The 16,007-nt window shown below is 31.8% G+C and overlaps 1 protein-coding gene across 1 annotated transcript; it reads left to right on the top strand.

Annotated features, from left to right (window-relative positions):
* Positions 1-4,204: 4,204 nt before the first annotated feature.
* Positions 4,205-14,552, top strand: LOC132749643 (zinc finger protein 330 homolog). The gene is made up of 9 exons (XM_060739490.1): positions 4,205-4,386; positions 8,121-8,211; positions 8,905-8,984; positions 9,476-9,602; positions 10,767-10,871; positions 11,788-11,834; positions 12,748-12,865; positions 13,238-13,384; positions 14,344-14,552. Exons 1-9 carry the CDS (start codon positions 4,267-4,269, stop codon positions 14,493-14,495), a joined length of 987 nt encoding a protein of 328 aa, XP_060595473.1. The 5' UTR covers positions 4,205-4,266; the 3' UTR covers positions 14,496-14,552.
* Positions 14,553-16,007: the final 1,455 nt, after the last annotated feature.

The raw sequence follows: 16,007 nt of genomic DNA, 5'->3' as shown, positions 1-16,007 counted from the left end.
CATATATCTGGACTAAATGTAAACTTTGATAAAACAAAAGTAATTTGGATAGGAAAAAATAAATACTCATCAAATAGTATAAAAACGTGATGGAAATTATCATGGAACCAACATAATTTCAAAATGCTGGCATTATTTTTTATGTAAATTTGAAACAAATGATACATATAAACTATGAAGATAAATTAATTAAGATTCAAAATTTAATAAATCATTGGAAAAGGAGAATTCTCACTCCAATAGATCAAAACGCTTTTAATTTCAATTTTAAACCATCTATTTATAGCCCTAACGTCACCACCTCAGAACATGATAAATAAACTTAATAATATGTTTTATGATTTTATATGGCAAGGAAACGTTAAAATAAAAAATACTGTTATGGTCAAGGACTATTCAGAGGGAGGTTTAAAAATGTTAAACTTAAATGCTTTTATAATGGCTTTAAAGATAAGCTGGTTCAAAAGAATGATTAGCGATGCCTGTTGGAAAAACATTATTATAAATGAATTTGATATGCAAAAATTATTTCACTGTGGAAAACATTACATAGATAAAATTGCAAAAAGCATTTCAAACGTTTTTTCGAAGGACACTTTTAATGCTTTTTCTACATATATAGATAAGTATCCTATAAATAACGAATCCTTCGCAGAACTACCATTGTTTTATAACAATAAATTACTAATTGGCAATAAAAGTATATTTCTTAATTCATGGTTTAAAGCCGTAATATCGGAGATATGTTTGATTCTTACGGTGCTTTTCTTTTAATAATATATTCAGGCTTAATGCAAACTTTTTAATCTTTCATGGAATTAAAAAAATGATAAATGAAATGATGACAAAATTTAATTTTGGTATGAATGACGTAAAAAAAACTTGTGGACCAAAATTGCCTCCTTATCTAAAAAACATAATTATTAACAATGAAGGATCAAAACAGACTTACAATTTATTGAATACTAATAACACACAATCAACAAGTAAAGCAACCGGATGAAAAAGCTTGATCTTCATTTTGAGGAAAGTAAATGGAAAGAAATTTATGAAATGCCATTTAAAATAACAAAAGATTTTAGGATACAGTGGTTTCAAATTAGGATTCTTCATAGAATAATTGGCACTAAGTATTATTTACATAAAATTAAATATAATGATAATCCTCTTTGTACCTTTTGTAAAAATGAAAACGAAACTATCGAACATTTGTTTTGGCAATGTAGTTTTGTAAAGGACATCATTGATATCTATTTCAAAACAAAAAAGAATATTTTCCCGTCATTAACTGCAGACGAAATGATTTTTGGCTTAACATATGAAAGTCCTTTATCAAAAACTAAAAATCTAATTTTAATTTACTTTAAGATGTATTTTTATCAATGTAGAATGCAAAAGAGTATTCCCACAGTTGTTGGAGCTAAAAAATATATATAACATATTGTTACAACGTTGAAAAAGAGACTGCAATGATAAATAACAATGTTGAAACCTTTAATTCCGCGTGGAATTCTTATCTAAGTTTCCTTTATGCAGATTAACACAATTTTTTTTTCTTCTTCTTATAATTATTATTACTATTATTATTATTATTACTATTATTATTATTATTATTCTCTACATATATGCAGACTTAAACGTTTAGGCTGTATTGACCTATCCAAAAACTACACATCAAACTATTATATTTGTACCCCGCTTAAAATGGCTTTAGAGATAAGTAAATGACTGAAAAGATGAATAGATATGACCAATAACAATTTCAAAAGCGCAGACTGCAGTGAGAGAGTGCAGATGAATGAGTGTAGTATGTAAAATGAATTATTTTTCTTTTATGATATGTTCTGTTTTCTACTTTGAATCGATTTATAGTTGTATGTTAATATACCCATGCTGTAAATACAATGTTTATATATTTTGATCAATAATAAAAAAAAAAAATAATAATAATAAAAAAAATACGTTGAAGAGTTGAATACGTAAAAATATAATTTACTGAATTTTCCTGTTAAAATTCTGAAAAATAAAATTACAAACTATGTATAAAAATAATGACATGAATATGTAAATAAATGAAGACTTTACAAAAAAAAATAAAAACATAAAAGAAATCATTAATCTACATATACTACATTGTATTTTCCCAGCACGCACATCGGTATTATATATCAGAATAGTGAAAACGAGTTTATATATTAAAACATGACAACAAAGATCAATAAGAAAAGGCGTTATTCAATCAGAGGCACGCCCCCCCCCCCCACACCGACAAGGAGCCCAGCAGGGCACCAACAAAAACAGAAGGGCGTGAGGGATATTGCATGTTTTAATTATCCCTCAATCAGACCGAGTCTGCAATTTTCATGTTATTTTGTTGTTATTATAGCTTCCAAGGGATCACTCTTCCAGATTTTTATACTTTCAGCAGCAGATGTCAGCTATAAAAAGTTGCCCCAAACTTCACTTCAATGTTGTTGTATTTTTCTTGTCCTTTTTGTCCTTCTGGATCATTGATTGCAACAATTTTAAGTGTTGATAATTGAGGGCATACAAGATGTTGCACGTTTAGATTATCCCTCATCTACACATTCAATCAAACAGAGTCTGCAATTTTCATGTGATTTTATTGTGATTAATGCTTCCGAGGGATCACCCCTTTTCCAGATTTGTATGTTAAACATTTTTGAGTGGGCAAAAACAATATTTTATGAGGATTTCAATTTTCTTGAATTTGTTACCGTTGTAGATCAAAATTGCTCATACAGCAGTGTTTGCTGTTAATTGCGAATTCATATTTTGAAATACCTCAATCTTTAACTTAATTTTAAGTGGCAACAATACTTTAAAAAAGGAAGAAAGCCATTGTTAGACAATTTAGTTATTTCATATCATGTCTATCAGTAACTTTAAACAATATTCTGTGCTTATTATAATTCTGACTATTGTAGTCTTAATCTGAACTGTGATTTTATTTATTTATTTATTTTTTAATAAATTTATCCAATGTCTCATCTGATTTCAGTCATTAACTAAATTTATTTAATTTATTATTTATATGAAATGATATTTCAATTTGTTAAACTGTCATTTGATATATAGAGGATATTCAAGTTTTTTCTATAAATACATGATTTATTTTCATCGAGTGGTATGAAAATAAATATTTCAAGAGTGGCGGTAGCCACGAGTGAAATATGGTAATTTTCATGCCACAAGATGAAAATAAATCATGTATTTATAGAAAAAACTTGAATTTTCTGTTTATTATATACATTTTTCTCTTTTTTGACATTACAATTTGAAAAACTTTCCCACTTACAAACTTGCTTGCATGATTTCAGTCGGCCATATTCCCTAGCCATGAAAGATAACTCCCTGTTTCCCTGTCTAAAATTCCACCAAATTATTCCCCTTTCAATTGAACTCGAAGAAGGGACCTTTTAAAAAGACTTTGTATTTATTTATTCGATTTTTTGTTAAGAAGCGGACAATTTTTTCTTTACCTTTGTATAATTTGCTTTCTATCTATATATGGTTCCTATGGTAAACATATGAGTTTTGATGGTAAACAAATGAATTTTCTGAACCGAAAGTAATCTAACACACAGCGTTGCTGTCATCACATAAAAACAATACCATTAAATCGGTAAGCATATTGAGATATTTGTTTGACTATCAGTTTCAAATGCAAAATATTAATATGGAAAACAATTATGTGTAGTTTATGTGTATTGTTTTAATGTGTTTGTCTGATATTTTAGTTGTAAAAGCCATGTACACTTAGTGTCGCTGTTTAAAACGTGAGCGGTAACTGAACGAGATATGGCAAAGCGCATGCTCGCGCACTGACTTCCGCTCTATCGAAATACTGCATGAACATATAGCGAAAGTTCGTAAGTGTTTCCCTTAAATTTTGTGCACTGGCAGAATTTAAAAGAAAGTAGTCTGGCAAGACACCAGTGAAAATACGGAAAATATGTTTCACAGCAGTGAAAAATAAATTTTTACAGTGAAAATACGGAAAATGAAAATACGCATTTTATTTCATCAATATTTCTCAATATTTTATTTATAAGTATGTAATAAATCTTATTATGTAACTGTGATCTATGTTGTTGCAAAAATAAAAATAAATAAATAAAAATATTGCCCACATGACAATGTAAATAGTAAAACATTTAGCGGTGTTCATAGTCGTTCCCGCAATTTAGTTCATCGACAGATGTTGCAAAATTAGGCCTTTGAAGAAATTAAAAATTCGCCAACATGCCGAAGAAAAAAACCGGCCAGAGAAAGAAGGCTGAAAAACAAAAGGAAAGACAGAGGGATATAAGAAAATCACACAATGAGCGTCCGATAGTTGAACGGCCTTGCAACTTTTTAATGGTATGTACTCAAAAATTGTGAACGTCAAATATTGAAGTGCTACCAATTCGGATATTATTATTTCGGATACTGGAACCTTAAAAAATCCTCAGGTGGTGACCGGGTTTTGAACTCTGGACCTCTCGGTTACAAGGGGGACAATCAACCACGTTGCTAAAGGGCTAACCCAACAGCAAAGCTGTTGGAAATGGCATACACCTAATATCAATACACTTCTCCACAGGGGGCCCACACAGTGTGAATGTCAGACGTTTCACTCCCAAGACATTTCACTATTGAGACGTTTCACTCCCAGGACGGTTCACACCTAGACGTTTCACTCCCATTTTGTCAATTGTATGGACGTTTCACTCCCGTTTTTTATATGTTTTTATTAAGAAAATTTATTTTCATTATGAAGGGGAAATTCAATTTAATGGTTCATTTTGTTGAATTTGAGAGTATCGTTAAGAAGAATTTATGAATTTGAAGAATGATTATAAAAGTATAGTTTTTCTGAAATATAAGAGAAAATGTAAATAATTATGATCTATACTGTAATAAGTATAGTATCAGCTCAGAAAAGTGAATTTTGTTCCATTTAATTTTTAAACAGTGTTTTGAAGAATTCCTGTTAATTATTATGAGTAAAATTGTTGGTTTCAATGAGGACATAATTATGATGAATTATTAGAAGATTATCATTATACTCATTTAAATATGGTTTGAATGATAAGAGGTATAAATGAAAGACAAATGTCTGAAATATCGTTTTTATTATAAGAGTAACAACATAATAAAAATTCTATTTATAAAAAATCAAGAAAGATAATAGAATAACAAAATGAAAATGTTCATGAACAACAAAGACACATTGTAAGTACCAGTTTGAATATTGAAACCACTATCAGTACAGTAATTAAATAATATCAATATATGAAATATATTTATTAGTTTTTTTTTGTAAATATATTTATCAATGAAATGCAGAAAATGTGCATAAAATTAATTATTCTTTTAAATTATTTCTTTATCAATTTATTGAACAGTAGCCATTAAACAAACTTAGGTAATTATGGTGTTAACAGTAATCTCATCACCTAATTAGTTGTATAAACACTGAGACCATCAATTAACAGTTGACATCACTATTAAATTAGTTGTATAAACATTGCACTTTAGCATCAACAGTTATTAATTAGTTGTTTATTGGACCATTGAAATATTTTTAGACAATGTTCAGCCAATTAAAACCAAAGTCATGGAAACAGAAACTCCTCCGTAAGTTTTGGTTATAAATTATAACAAAAATAAAATAATATTTAATCAGATAATCATAATTAATGTAAAATGTAAGATTATCTACAGATTTTTTTACTTATTGATATAAAAATATACTTAATGCATAGAAAATCACTTATTAATTATTTTCATTAACATCTTAAGAGAACTGCAACTTTCATACAATTAAATCCGGTCATATATAATATCCTTCCCTAAATAAGAATAAATATCTGAAAAGATATTAGATCAAAGATCTCTCTTATAAAGTAAAAAATAAAAAAATAAAACTTTAACAATTATGACATACAAACTTTCATTTTTTAGTAAAATTAAGGTCCATTTGTAGTATATCATACATATCAAAATAATTTTGGTATAAAATGGGAGTGAAATGTCTTCAAGACGTTTCACTCCCATTTGGGAGTGAAACGTCTTGGTGTGAACCGTCTTGGTGTGAACTGTCTCAATAGTGAAACGTCTGTCTACCCACAGTGTTTGGATGGTATATACTGCTTGATAGTGACCTTAAAATGAGATTTTAGTCATAACCTTATAATATGTATATATATATAGACAAGGGGCATTACTCGCTAAATACAGAATTTTCGATCACCCTCAAATTCATGCGAGATTTTCCACTAATTAAATAAAAAAATTCAAAAAACCATACTGCGTCGCATAGCTTATATAATCCACAATTGATATACACTAACTCTTTTCTGATTCCCTTAGCCCATTTTAAGAAATTTATTCAAAACCGTTCACTTCTGTCACAAAATTGCTTAGTGGTACGAAATCTTCAAATCAGAGCAGAAATCTGCTTCGACGTAGACATCCTGGGGAAACCCCGGTCACGTGACCAGCCGGTGTATCGAGACCTTTCATTGGTTTGGTAGGAACTTTGTTTATAACGACAACCAATGAAAGGTTTCCATACACCATGACCAGAATTTCCAACATGTATTCGTCGAAGCAGATTTCTGCACTGATTTGAAGATTTCGTTCGAAACAGACGAATATAGAGCGCTTCACGATTATTTGCGCAGGTAGGTAATAGAAACAATGTTGTGTTATTGTTTTCATGCGTTTATTTGTACCTACCCCTTCTAAAATTGATATTTTACCCGTGGAATTTGGTGTTGCGACATCTCGTACCACTAAGCAATTTTGTGACAGAAGTGAACGGTTTTGAATAAATTTCTTAAAATGGGCTAAGGGAATCAGAAAAGAGTTAGTGTTTATCAATTGTGGATTATATAAGCTATGCAACGCAGTATAGTTTTTTGAATTTTTTTATTTAATTAGTGGAAAATCTCGCATGAATTTGAGGGTGATTGAAAATTCTGTATTTAGCGAGTAATGCCCCTTGTCTATATTTATATACATATTATAAGGTTATGACTAAAATCTCATTTTAAGGTCACTATCAAGCAGTATATACCATCCAAACACTGTGTGGGCCCCCTGTGCACTTCTCCCCACTTTATTTTTGAAAGGCAAACCTAAACAGTGCATACCTTTAAATACAAAGTCTGAATCCTCAGCACTGTCTTAGAGCGAATACCTTACGCCCAAGCTAAACGTGTTTACCTATAAAGTTCCCTGTAGAGGACAGTCACATGCTAGATGCACAGTCCCATCTTTCTGTCTGTATTAATTGATTGCTTGTCAATTCTTTATGACTGCAAATGAAACACTAAGCATTTTCATTATTTTTTTTTACCTCGTCACCATTATTGTGTGCCTGAAAAATCCTCAGGTGGTGACCTGGTTTTGAACTCGGGACCTCTCGATTACAAGGCAGACATTCAACCACGCCACTAAAGGGTTAGTGGACACTCAACCACGTCGTTACAGTGTTAACCCATTAGCAATGTGGTTGAGTGTTTGCTTTGAAAACGAGAGGTCCTGAGTTCAAAACCGGGTTACCACCGGAGGATTTTTCAGGTGTACAATACTCATCACGCTAGAATGTTGTTGTTGAGTGACTGATGTAATGCTTTAAGCCTTTATTAGATTTTCGTTAAATTTAAATCGGATATTTGAATTAGTTTGAATTTGTAGTATATATTTATCTTTATCTTGTAGTTCAATCAGATACTCTGTTCCAGTGATAGCACAGGATCTACATCTACATGATACTGCTTAACAATCAATTCTGATTATGACTAGCAATGAACATTGTCCAACAATATGGCCAATAACACGTTTGTGTAACAATTTTGCTAAATGTACTTTAATTGTAAATAGAAAAAAGCTGTGCAAATTATCCTACCCCAAAAATGACAAAAACCTTAAGCCTTGAAGAGACATGTTTATGTAAGGTCATAAGCTGGAACATAAAAAGTAATTTTAAATGCAGAAAGTACTGCAAATTTTGAACCAGGGTTGTGTTTTCTAATTTACTTATTTTAATAAATAGTTTCAAAGTTTTAAATAAATGTACATGTTAAATTGGTTTAAATCTTCAGGAATGTGAGCAGTGTGGGAAATCACAGAAGAATCGAGCTTTCTGTTATTTTTGTAACTCTTTACAAAGACTGCCTGTATGTGGAGCATGTGGTAAGAACTAAAATATGATATTTAATATCACTTTATACTATAAAGATATTTAACATATACTGTTCACACATGGCCAGATAACCAGTCTAAAGTCTATATAACCAATTTATAGTGCTGTGTAATTGTTTCCCTTGATCAGAATGGAAATGAATAAAAAATTGTGAGTTTTAGCAGCCATGTATATACATGTAAGTAATATAAACTTTCTGATTGTCCAATTAAAATTGACATAACAAACATACTGTAACAGTGCTATAATGTATATTATAGATTATTAAAAGGGCCTCCATGGCCATGTGGTAACATCCAGGGCCACTGACATTTTTACATGACCTCTGTGAATTTGAATTTGACCGGGCTTCTTTGAGTCATTTAAAGTTAGAAACTATCACTCTAGCTTCAGAGAGGTTGATGGTTCAGGAACTTTCATTTGGCAAAATGCAAAGTTGGGTACTTAGAGGTCTTCCAACATAACTTGAAAGTTGACATTTGTCAGTGTGTATTATGCCTTCACATTTCACTACTGTTGATATATATTTTCATATTGCAACTCATTTAATGCTGTATTCGGTGCATAGTTGTAGGAACCTACTCTAGTGTCAAACACAATTCTCACATATTACATAGTCGTAGAAGAATTCCTAAGTTGAAGTGATAGAAACAGATGTAATGTTCATTATTTGACTAATACAGGGAAACAGAAGTGTATGATGAAGACAGGGGATTGTGTGATTAGACATCCAGGACAGTACACTACAGGAATGGCTATGGTTGTACGTATATATGACAAGTTTATCTGTACCAACACATTTTTATGTTAATAGTATACCCCCTGTTTACCCACCATTTCTTCTTAAACAGTTTGATTTTGATGAAGTTATTTTGTTTGAATACCTATTTTATGTAACTTGTAAAACTTGAGTAATTTCTAATGAATTTCTGTTATTAATATCGTGATTGGCTGGACAACAAGGCCAATAAGTTAGCATTACAAATTTTAAACATCTTGTCACATACTGTTCAGAGTTCAGATTTATAAGAGAAATTCTTTTACTCAGACAGTCCCATTAAAACATATCTGGGCATTTTTCAAAACTGAAAATGTAGATGCATTGATATAGCTTTAAAACTCAATCCTGCTTTAAGGTTGTCTGCAATTTGAAAGGTAGCCTTTAAGATATGAACAAGTTGAAAATGAACATTTCTGCTATTTTCATATATTCAGATTTCTATACCGTATATGATTTTGTTTCATTATATTTAGGGTGCTATATGTGATTTCTGCGAAGCGTGGATCTGTCATGGAAGGAAATGTTTAACAACTCATGCATGTACCTGTCCATTAATGGATGCAGTGTGTAAGGAATGTCAGAGAAGTGTAGAAAATCAAGGTATATTCCTATATTACCGTAGTTACGAGCTAGCTGGACAATCCTTGGTACTACCCAGGGTTCAAGGTTGAAAAGACATTCTTTAAGGTATTCGGGTATTTGATTGGTCAGAAAATGTTAAAAAATGTTTAGTGATCAACTGAGATTTAAGACAGATCTTGGAGAAAAAAGTTTAACCTCAAGGCCAGGTATCACACTAAACCTGAAATCTGCGACTCATTTTTCATAAGTGTAACATATTGAAGAGTTTTAATTATTGAACAGTTCCTACATTTATTAGTATGCTAGTATCTACTTATTATCTTTTTATGCTACTTTAGTATTTTACACAAGAACTTTACTTTTTTTACTAACAGAAGGGAGGTTATTCTGCAGGTGCCTGCTTGTGCCTGAAATAGTGCTTAGAGAGTCATTTGAGGTCTTCCCCTGACCTAATGGGCTGAACTGAGATTTTATGACTTCAGAAACTATTCAAGACCTCTCTAGAGCCTGAAACATTGCTCATGAACCTATGATTTCAACTTTCAATTTGTGTTTTTACATTTAATGTTAATGAACCCAAAGCATTGATTGAATCAGAATGTTATAAAGTCTTACATTTTAACATTATGGTACCGTCTGTTCTGTTTTAAACCTTTATCTTGCTAAAACAAAGCCTTTGCCATCAGTACCAGTGCAGTCTGGTCTGTCTATAGAGTAATTTTTAGTTTGACTAGTCCAAGAATAGGGAGAGCAGTTGTACTCACCTAGGTGTCAGCGGCACAGTTTGGTTAATTTTCTGTGTGCAAGTTGGTATCTCCAAAACTACTGAAGAGAAGCGAATGAATGGAAAGTTTACACACCTCTTTGAAAGCATAAAAGGAGGTCACTGTTAAAGGCCCATACTTCTAACATGGATTTTGAAAGAATTTTCACTTTTTTTGTACTTAGATAAATTCCACATTATCCAGGTTTTTGCTCCACTGTCAAGGCCTTAGAATAGTCGAGCACACTGTCCTACTGACAGCTATTGTTGAATTTTGATATTGTAATCCCTCAAACTTGGAATGGACTGTTTCAAAATAGTAGCAGGGCAAATTCATTACATAATTTCAGCAGGTTATATATATATACATAATTATAAGATATGCATATAATAACATGTAATAATATTGATCTTTTCAGGTGGCAGATTTTTCAGGTGTTCATTCTGTTGGAATTTCCTGTGTGAAGATGATCAGTTTGAACATCAGGCTAGTTGTCAACAACTTGAGTCTGACTCGTATAAATGTACGTACATTTTGTTTTCTGTTTCTCTGTCAACCCTTACAACAGCTACAGTCCCAACAACTTCATCGAAAAATGTTTTCAGTCACTTGTCCTGCGGGATGAGTAGCTTCTTAATCCAATTTGCAGACAACATTTACTGGTAATTACGAACAGACAAGTTGAATTTTCGATCTCTGAACTTATTGTCACTTGTAAAGCAATAAATTAACATTTTCATACTATAAGCAAGAGCTGAAATATTGGCATGATTCCTCCCTCTTAAATTCAAAATTGATAAGTTCTGGAAATATCTCAGTAAATTTTATAACATTCAGATATGTTATATCATTATCAACAGATTAAGAATGGCAGTATTTGTGTTCCATTACATTCTAAGTCTTTATTACATGTTTGAAAAAGGATATTGCTTGGTTCAGAATTATCTTACATTATCTTACTGGTACATTATGTTATGCAGTGATCTTTGTTTGTTTAAACCTTACCACACTAAATATCTTAAATGGACTTGTCCATCTTTCAAATTTTGTTGAAACCATTATTCTCTATTGGTGAAAATTTCGAAAGCTGTGCAGTACAGATTACATGGAATATGTAAAATCCTTGAAGTATCGATGAATCACAAAGTAGTGACTACATAGCAAACAGCGCAGAGTCTATAACCATAATTATGTGCCGGCACATCTGATCAGGGTCTGCACTGTTCCCTATGTAGTCACTACTTTGTGATTCCTTGATATTCCGCTTGCTTGTCGCAACTGATTCTACCCAGTGCAGACCACCATTAGCCCGCTTGAATCAGTTGCCACTAACAAGCTAAGAGATGAGGAATTTTTTAATAGATATTAATCTTTATTTGCATGTTGACATACATGTATTATTTATGGCCAGTTATTTATATTTTGTGTTTTGACTACAGGTGGCTCCTGCAATAAACTAGGCCAGTGGTCTTGTCTTAGATGTAAGGTAAGTCTATCTTTATTTTAATGTATCCTAGTAAACTTATTTCAGACAACACTTGACAATTTCAACAATTTTACCGACATGTCTTTAATCAGGAAAAGAAATAATCAATTAGTATAATACAATTGATTTAATTCCTAAAAAATTTTCCTGATGAAAAACTGGACATCTTCAACATCTGAAGTACATCCATATATCAATTTATTCCATATTTTACATGATGCATTCATCAGAATTTGTGTTGTGAATGTGTTGTTTATATATTCATACATGTATGTGTGGCATAAACATGAAAATTATACTGATGATTAGCCTATTTAAGAGGAAAAATGATTCCTTTGGTTTTGTTCAGGCATGTCTTGACCAGGTAAAGTTATAATGAAATGATAATAAGAAAAAAGTCTTATTTTGATGGAATGTATAGCTATTGTATTATGAGTCATGCTGTATGGCTATCATAGTTGTATGTGTAAAGTTGTACTGTGGTCTCGTGAGATTACAACTTTACACAACTTAAGGTATACAGCCCATATTCTGTGGTGGTATTTGTAGTTTTCACTCCGGTTCACGACAGTAAGCCACATTGAATTTACCGGAGCTCAATTTAGCCACCGCATCGTTCCTTGGCAGGCTGTCCAGCAGTTTACCATTACTTTCACTAGAAACTGATAACTTTAGTACATGCCAGAGCAGAGGTACAGTGGGAATGACCGTAGAAAGAATTTCATTATCTCATTATCAATCACAACGAAAGTGACCTTCACCATCCGGGAATCAAACCCGGGTAGCCCAATTCAAGTCCAGAGTTCTATCTTTTGAGCTAACGTTGGCTTCCATGTAATATTCCTAACATATACCTGCTGATATTCTGTCTTGTATAATAATGATAATGTATGTTTTCACTTTTCATTTACAGATATGTTTCTGTGATGATCATGTTAAAAGGAAGGGATTTAAATATGCTCGTGGAGCGGCATATCCCTGTCCTAAATGTGGCCATGATACACGAGAGACCAAAGAATTAGCTATGACAGGTGTGTTACAATTTACTGACTGATTTCTTGTTGTAGCATCAATGTACGTTGTGTCAGAACAAACCGAGGCTGTTAAGTCGGTCAGTTATAAAAACAGGCAAAAGTAATCAAGTCTCTATAAATGTAAATACTCAAAATTGAATGGTCGTAAGTGGAGAAGCTCTGAGTAGTCCTAAAAAACTAGCTTATTACGGTACTGAATAAATAGTTCGGTCCAAACACAATGCTTAGAACTTTTCTGTTGATCGCTATGACACATCATTCTGTTGTTTATGGAAAAGTGTTAAAAAAATATCAAAGAAATATACTCAGAATTGTTTTACATTGACAGGACATTGATTAAATGTTTGAAATATATTTAATATTTATCAGCTCGTACATACGACTTTGGTAGGAAAGGTGTTAACGAGGGTGCTGCGAAGGGATACACTTATGACGATGATTATCAGGATGAATATTCCTACAACTTTGGACAAGAAGAATATAAATTTACAGGATTTGGTGGCGTCTCCTATGAAGGTAGGGAGAAAAAAAAAAGATGTAGCTTTTTCTTCTCTTTTTTCCTTTGAATGTCAACATATAGTAAAATAAATATTCTAAACATGGGACCTCCTTATTATGGAGTGGTTAAAGGTATTACCCCCTTTACAATGTAATGTTGTTGCAATGGTTTGAAATTACAGCAGGATAAAAGTGCCAAAATTATTAATAAGCTTGTATTTATTGAAACAAAAATATATCAATATAATCTACATTTAGGGAACATTGGTGGTTCTACTCCGGTACCCGTTCATGCCTGAAATAATGCAGGAAATTGCACCCGAGATCTTCCTCCACAAGTAAGCTGTTAATTCGCCACATGACCTATACTATGTTGGTGCGATGTTAAATCCAACAAAAAAAAAAAAACGATGTTTATTTTCATGTAAATGATAAAATCTGTTCTGTACTTTATATCTTTTAATAACATTAGATCAAACCATTTTTTTTTGGGTTAGTAGCTTTAAGTTTCATTATATGAGGAGTGGCTTGCCTCTTACCATGTGATTTGGAGGTATCAAGGAGTATTGAATGAAATGCAGCTTTACTGTTTAATTCCTTTAATAAAGTCACCATAGTTACACGAGATAGTCACATACCCGTGCTACTTTTACGATTCCATAAATACGGTATTGCACAGCCGTGCACATATTTTGATGTGACGTCATTTGGGTCATACAAACATACTCATAGTGTAAAAACGTGCTAAATGTCAGCATTACACTATAGGCACATCAATGAAAATGATTCTTTTACAGTTTCAACAGACTTTAATTTGGGTATGTGATAAATAGAATATCATATTTGCGTAGGGTTCATTACTGAATTTATTGAAGTCATTGAATAAAATAATTATTTAACTAGTTCAATAAATCCAGTATTGAACCAACACTTACTTCAATATCATCTATATCTTTGGTGTTTGTTTTGTTTGACAGGTGGTGACTATTCCGATGACGATGATGAAGATTATGAGGATTCGGATGAAGAGTCTGAAGAAGACGATGATGAAGATGAGGAGGACTCAAAGGAAGGCGAGAAACCCAAAGATGAAGATGTGGCAAAAAGTACAGAAAAACTCAAAATATGATGAAAGCAGTTACTTTAGAAATTTCAGCAAACCTTATTTAAAATTCAATTTATTGTTTGGAATTCAATGAAATACTATTTAAAAACCATCTTAGAAACAATTTGTTCTTATTTATTTTATTTAAGACAATGATGATTTATTCTTTTGCATGTAAATTTGTATAATTTCTTTCCTGTTAATGTGGAAATATTTATTGGTATGTATGACAACAATTTAATTAAGGATGCTTTATTTCATGTTGTTTATGTAAGAGCTGTTAATATATATATTCTAAATAAAGTTGAAATTGGTAGACACTTTTGACTTGTCTATACTAATGGAGAAACTTGTTGACGTCCCTACTTTTTGTAGTGTTGTCAATAGTACTTTATACATGTTATTATTTCAGAGTCCTTGGCTGGGTTGTTAAGGTTGTGAGCTTTAAATCATTTGTCCCTAACTGGTATGGGTTCGAATCTCATAAGGGACTTTTGATTCTTTCATGAGAGGAAGGGACGAAGCTAGCTTATGGAATGTCTGGTTCTACTTAGGTGCCTAGTTGTGACTGAAATAATGCATAATAATAAGGTCTTCCTCCATGAGTAAAACTGGAAAGTCACCCAAGACCTATGCTTTGTTGGTGCAATGTAAAACCAAAACACATTTCAGAGTCTGCTTCCTGGAACTTAGTTGCTGGTGTCATATGATGAAACATGTTCATTTACTGTTTACTGGTGTCACATGATGACATGTGTTCTTTAACTGGTGTCATATGATGAAATATGTTCATTAACTGGTGTCATGATAAAATATGGCCATTTACAGGTGGCACATGATGAAATGTGTTCATTTACAGGTGTCATATGATGAAATATGTTCATTTACTGGTGTAATGAAATGTGTTCATAAACTGGTGTCACATGATGAAATTGGTTCATTAAAAGGTGTCGTATGATGAAATATATTCATTTACTTGTGTCGTATGATGAAACATGTTCATTTACTGGTGTCATGATGAAACATGTTCATTAACTGGTGTCATTTGATGAAATATGTTCATTTACTGATGCCATATAATGAATTATGGTCATTTTCTTGCCACAAATTATATTTATTTCGGAGTAACTTTAAATGCTAACAATTCCTTGAGACACTCTTTGGTAATTTAAATTCCTGTTGGGGACTACTTGAAACAACAAAACAAAACTGTGTTTTTCATTTTATTAGGAAAATAATTTTTTCTTATTACACTTTTGACATGGCTCGAGAAACTTAAAATGTTTAAAGCAATATGAACAGTTTTAATGGATAACCCATTAAATAAAATAATAAAAGTTCTCATATTAGATTGATAATCTATGATTTCTTGCTTCATTCTTCTGATATTCCAACTCGTAGTGTTTGTACAGTGTTGATCTCCTTGTCTTGTCCATGGTCTAATATAGCTGTAAAGTAGACAAAACATGATCGAACTTACCTTTAAAAAATAGACCAACATTATGTTCAACAACAATAGTTCAGCCAACACATGTA

Source organism: Ruditapes philippinarum, unplaced genomic scaffold (genome assembly GCF_026571515.1).
Source record: "Ruditapes philippinarum isolate M1 unplaced genomic scaffold, ASM2657151v2 ctg2115_1_1_1_1, whole genome shotgun sequence".
Classification (NCBI taxonomy): domain Eukaryota; kingdom Metazoa; phylum Mollusca; class Bivalvia; order Venerida; family Veneridae; genus Ruditapes; species Ruditapes philippinarum.
Note: the sequence above shows the minus strand (reverse complement) of the source record. Positions and strands in the feature narration are given on the sequence as shown.